Raw genomic sequence first — 6,000 nt, 5'->3', positions numbered from 1 at the left:
GGGGGGGGGCGGGGGAGGACCGAGAAGAAGGAGGGCGAACTGTTAGCACCTGCGGGGCTTCAACCCCCGCCTCCACCCTAGCTCCTGGCCCCCTAGGCCCGCCCCCTTTCCTGGGCTCGTGGGCCCACTGTCCAATACGGATCTCGATCTCCCTTCTTCTTCTGCAGCTCCCCCTTCTGCAGTCTCCGATCCCCCGCCCCCAACCCCGGATACTGGGATCCCGCGGAGTGACGATAGCACGGCGGCTCCTCCTCCTGCGTCTCTGGCTGCGCCGGGCAGGGGGGATGGTTCCATCATGGCGTCAATGCAGGTGAGCGGAGTTTGCGGCATCTGAGGGACCGGTCGGGGGGGGGGCGGCGTCAGCAGCAGGAGCGGCCGGCTGCGACCCGGGCAGGGTCTGGAGCCGCCGGGCCGGCTCCTTCTCTTGGCCCCCAGCGGCCGCGGGGAAGGCGGGGTACCGCCGGCCCGCCCTAGCCGACCCCGAAGCCGGAGAAGTTGGGCGGATGGGGGGGAGGGTGCGGAGGAAGGGGTGAGATGTGGCCCTTCTTTCCCCAGGCCGTGGCTCCCTGGCTGCGACCCTCTCCCTTCGCTGCCGGCCGGCCTCCCCCCCCACCCCCCCGCCCCGTATCCCCCTGCTTGCCCTTCTCCCCGTCCCGAAAGGAAACAGCTGCTTTCACCGTGGGTTTCGCGACCGCCTGAGTGTCCAGACAAGAGTGAGAGTGAGGATGTGTGTAAGTGCGAGTTTGAGTGTGAGACACAGAGACCTGAGAGACAGAGACCCAGAGGTGGTTCCCGGGGGAAGCCGGCTCCGGGCGGGCCTCCGATGCTTCTCCTTTGGCTGCCTGCCTTTCGCTCCCTCCTTCCCTTCTTCCCCCACTTTCCTCCCCACCTTTCTAAATAAAATACTTTCCCCTACGCCCTTGAATAAATTTCTCGTTCTAGTTATCGTCACTCCCTTGACCGGCAGCATTCGCCTCTTAACTCTGTCTTGCCTCATATCTTATTACATCCTCCCACTATTTAAAGTCTCACCCAAACATTAATCTAAGAGTACCCAGTAATGCTCCAGTCTTGCTCTCTTGGTCTCCCCGAAACTTTGACTTACCGGTTCCTCTGCTACTTCACCCGATAAGATAGTCCATCTTGCCCCCAAAGCTTTCCAAGATACCCTACTTTTTAACCTTAGTCATAGAATTACATTCCTCTGCTTTCGTTTCTCAAAACATTTTAGCGAAACACTTTTTAGTTGGAGTTTGTTAATGTCATCTCCAGAGGAGTTTTCGATGAGGAGGGCTTTCTAACTTAAATACCTTTGTCGATATTGTGCAGTCCAAAGACTGCCTGGAAAGATGGCAGTGTTCTAGTTCGTTGTGATTGAGTTCAATTTGTTCATTCAAAGGTGACTAGATTTACTAAAATTTTAGTTGCTTTGAAGAGAAATTAAGTCTAGGGTAGGAGTGTCAACTCAGTATTTTTGGAGCTTAAGGACTTAACTCTTTAGTGAACAAAATACTTCATTTTGCCTCGCCATTAAAAATAGCTCTTTTGTTTTTTGGCTTCTGAAAAATTTAAACTCCTCCCAGTTTTTTCCCTTTGAAAGCTGTGACTTACACGATCTTCCTTTTCTCCTCTTCCCTTTTCTGCATCCTTCCCCTTTTGTGCACACCATCTTTGTTCCCATTTACCTCATTCCCCTTTTATCTCCTTTTTTTCTCTTGCCTTTCCTTCCCTACTCTTTCGTGCAGCACACGGAAGGTTATGTATTTTTTTTTTTTGTTGAAGAAATATAAGGAAAGATGTAATTAAATTAATTTGAGGGAAAAGTGTCAGTTCAATGTGTGGAAAAAATTTGGAGTAGTAAATATACTCCACCCAGGAGTAAGTTTTACCACGGAGGATAGATGGAAAGTCCATCTGTCATTTAAGACTCAGAAGGAGAAATGTAGAGGGAAACCCCATGTTAAAAAGGATTTGTCCAAATGACCTTTATTATGGGGAGAAAAAGCTATCTTGTAGGATTATTTGGTAGAGTATATTTACAATGGTAGTAGCTTGCAGCAAAAATATTGCCAGTAAACTTAGATTTGAGGTTCTGAATGGTAAGATTTCTTTACAACTCAGATTTGTTTTTCCCCTAAAATGAGAAGGAAAAATTGAGTTGTGAATAGAAACCAAGTTGGGACAGAATTCAATTTTTATCAACTTAGAGTTTTACAGGCATAGTTAAGTAGTATGAAAAATGTTAACCCACATGGAATATATATGTATATCCATGTTTTGTGTTTCAAGCATTACTCTTTATCCTAAAGATTTTTGTGACTTTAGAATAGATTATTGGGGAGGAAAACTGCTTTTGTTTTTGTTTAATTAGAAATATATTTGAAATGTTTTTTGGAATCACTAACACTAAAGTTTTCTCCTGCATTTGTAATTCTAAAAATGTTAATATACATTCTCTGATGTGCAAGTCTTAACACTTTCTTTTTCATTGATTTTGATCATAAAGAAAAGTCAAGTTTCTTGAGCAGCAGTAGAACTTTGAAATTTAAGTCTACAAGGCTATTCTTTTGGAAGATAATTTTATTCATGCTTTTTTTTTTTGTCTTTTACGTCAGTCATTTCTTAAAGGGAAGGTGGGGTGAGGTGGTTAGAGTGTCTAAATCCTTTCAGATTGAGGCTCTGCCTTGTAACAAATTAAAACAATTAGGAAACAACAACCGATAGGGTGACTGTATCTGACAATACAATTTGCTGGCCTAGTATTTCCCTGCTTCTGTGAGGAGGGAGCTATATTTCTTTATATATTCTATGGGTCTTTCATTGCTTTTTCAGTTACTGTACTCAGTTCAACTTCCTTTAAGTGACCTTTTCATTTCCATAATTGTAGCCATGATGATATATTGTTCTTTTGGTTCTGTTTCTTTTGTGCTCCAAGTTCATATAAATCTTCCCTTGTTTCTGAATTCCTTGAGCTTCATTTCTTATGCATAATATTCATATAGCATAGCTGTTTTTTTCCCCAAGCATATCCCAGTCAGTGGAATCCACATTGTTTCCATTTTTCTTTGCTACCGTGCATACCAATAAGTGCTACTATGAATGTTTTGTTACATGTCTTGTTTCTGTCATTGACTTCCTTAGACTACATGCCCAGTGGTGAGATCGTTGGGTCAAAGAATATGGACAGCTAAATTCACTTTCATAATTCAAAATTGATAACCAGACCTATGGAACCATTTGATGAAGAAGGCAGCTAGTTGGTACAGTGGAAAGATCTCTGGGCCTGGAGTCAGGAAGACCCAAATTCAAATTAAGCTTCACATACTTTTTAGGTGTGTGACCTTGGGCAAGTTGATTAACATCTCTTTGCCTGAGTTTCCTCAACTGTAAAGTGGGGATAATAACAGGATCTTACCTCACTAGGGTAAGGTGAGGATCAGATGAACTGTTTGTCATGTGCTTTAGCACAGTGCCTTGCACACTGTAGGTAGTGCCTTGCACACTGTAGGTATTTATATAAATAATTATTCCTTTCCCTTTACACTTCACCAACAGAATATTAATGTGCATGCCTTCCCACAACCCCTTTAATGTTGACTCTTTCTTTTTGCCAATTTTCAAGGTGTTAAATGATACTTAAGCTATTGTAATTTTATATTTCTCTTGCTATTAGTACTTTGAAGAATGTTTTTCAAATGGTTATTTATAATTTACAATTCTTTTGAAAACTTCATCTTTGACCGCTTACCTATTGGGAAATAGCTTTTAGAATTTGTGTCATTTCCTAATATATCTTTGATATTATGCAAGTCTGTTCTCATGGTCTCTTTGGTGACTAGATTTTTTTTTCTGAAAGATTTATTAGTTTATAATACATTATTCTAGCTGACTAAAATATCTATGGAAAATAAGCAATATCTCAAAGCATATTTCATTTGCTGGGTTGTGATAGATGCTCTGACATTTAAGAGATGTGAGCAGGTTCTTTAGTTGATTTAACAAGTACTATCATCAGGACATACTGCTGCTACTGAAAATTAAGAGGTTAAAGCACTCTACAGGTTTGTAAATTGGCATAAAATATATATTAAAGTAAAAAATAAACTAATATAGACATGAAAAAATTTAGTTTCTAGAAGCGGTGCAATAAAATCAAAGCTAACAGATTTTAGAGTAGTATTTCCTAAAGATTAAATTTGAATCTTTAAAAAATCTCAAGATGTATATTGTATTAGTATTCATAGATTTAAAACAATTGAAGAGCTGATATGGACCTTATAGAGATCATCTAATCTAACTTATTTTACAGATAAGAAAATGGAAACCTGATTTTTCCAAGATTCCAAACTAGTATGGAGGGCCCTTGATCACAGCCCATTTCATGCTTTCTATTAAACAAGGCAATAGTTTTAAAACTTTTCCTTAGTTGTAGTTCCTTTTGGAGCAATGCTGCCATCCTTTTTCTTTTTGCTTTTTTTTGGAGGTGGTAAGTCAGGGCATTTGGGGTTAAATGACTTGCCCAAGGTCACACAGCTAGTAAGTGCTAAGTGTCTGAGGCCAGATTTGAATTCAGGTCCTCCTGACTCCAGGGCTGGTGCTCTGGCTCACCACCTAGACACCCTTCAATCATTCTTTTTTCATTCTTTTTGTCTTTAAAAAAAGTGTATCGTGAACTTTAACATGAATATTTCAGTTAAGCCCTGCCTCATACTGGCTGTGTGACCCTGGGCAAGTTCTTCTGACCTTTTAAGCAGCTTTCTAGAACTACAAATTGCAGAGAAGGCATATTTCTGTAAGGAGTTTCCTAACCTGGGAGTTTTCAGGATCAATAATTTAGGACTGGAAAGGGGCTTTTTAGGTCACAAAACCTATTCCATAACAGATAAAGAAATTGAGATTGACTTGCCTAGGATCACACAGGGTCTGGCAGAATTTGAATCCAGATCTACTCGCCTTTTACTCCATCCCTTCATGATGAAATTGTAGGTCCAGTCACAGCCAGTCTAGCATACTTAATGCTTTCTTGGTAGCATACTTAATGCTTTCTAGAGAGGTTATGGGCATACATTTACAGGCATAGCTAATAATGCATGAATATGTTGAGGAAAAAACATTTAATTATTTACTATATACCAAGCACTGGGGCTACAGAGAAAAAAGTGTCACTGTCCACACTTCCAAAGAACTCACATTCTAATAGGAGGAGACAGCATGTATAGGATGTTTCAGGTATATATATCAGATAGAAGCACTGGTCCCTAGGGTTTACTGTCAGTGTACCAGGTAATGCATCTTTAGTATCATTTCTGTTGAGAAAACCATTATCTCTTTCTGATGTTGAACCATTTGACTCTGCCAGGTATGTTGGTGGCAAGAATTTTCTTTTCCGAGTCCTTAGTAACTAAAGTTACTTGTAATTAAGAAGTATATAGTCAAGCAAAACAAATAAATGCATTTTCTATACCCGAAAGTGTTTTACCTTATTCTGTATCTCTGATCCACATCACTGTCAAAAGGTGAGAGAGGCTTATTTTATCATTCACTTTCTGACACGTTTCAAAGTTGTTTTCCTTTACTACTTTATTGTAGTGGTCATGTAAATTGTTCTTCTAGTTCTATTCATTTAACTCTGCATTAGTTTGTACAAGTCTTCCTGGGTTTTTCTGGCACAATAATAGTCCATTACATTTATATGCCATAATTTTTTCAACCATTGTGAAATTGATGAGCACCTGCTTTGTGTTCAGTTTGTGCTACAATTCACAGCGCAATTAACAGTGTACTGAGTGCCTGTCTTCCCATTATTCCCTTTCTCCCCCAAGCAGTGGTTATTTTCCTCTTTGACAGTCTGATAGCTCTGAGATGGATTTGCATTTTTTTATTAGTCATTTGTTACCTTTATTCATATGGTGAATAACTTACATTTCTTTTTAAAACCACTTGTGCATATCCTTTGGTCTGTTATCTCTGGGAAATGGCTTTTGTTATTGTGTATTTGTA

The 6,000-nt window shown here is 40.3% G+C and overlaps 1 protein-coding gene across 1 annotated transcript in view; it reads left to right on the top strand.

Annotated features, from left to right (window-relative positions):
* UBE2W (ubiquitin conjugating enzyme E2 W) overlaps window positions 1-6,000 on the top strand; it is an 89,512-nt gene that overhangs the window by 466 nt on the left and 83,046 nt on the right. Inside the window, exon 2 of the mRNA XM_069100131.1 lies at window positions 168-310. Coding sequence (XP_068956232.1) covers window positions 296-310 — 15 coding nt within the window. The 5' untranslated portion in view covers window positions 168-295. The remainder of the gene's footprint in view (window positions 1-167; window positions 311-6,000) is intronic.

This window comes from Petaurus breviceps, unplaced genomic scaffold (assembly GCF_028583685.1).
Source record: "Petaurus breviceps papuanus isolate PSGF00001 unplaced genomic scaffold, PetGlider_PUasm1.0 38, whole genome shotgun sequence".
Classification (NCBI taxonomy): domain Eukaryota; kingdom Metazoa; phylum Chordata; class Mammalia; order Diprotodontia; family Petauridae; genus Petaurus; species Petaurus breviceps.
Note: the sequence above shows the minus strand (reverse complement) of the source record. Positions and strands in the feature narration are given on the sequence as shown.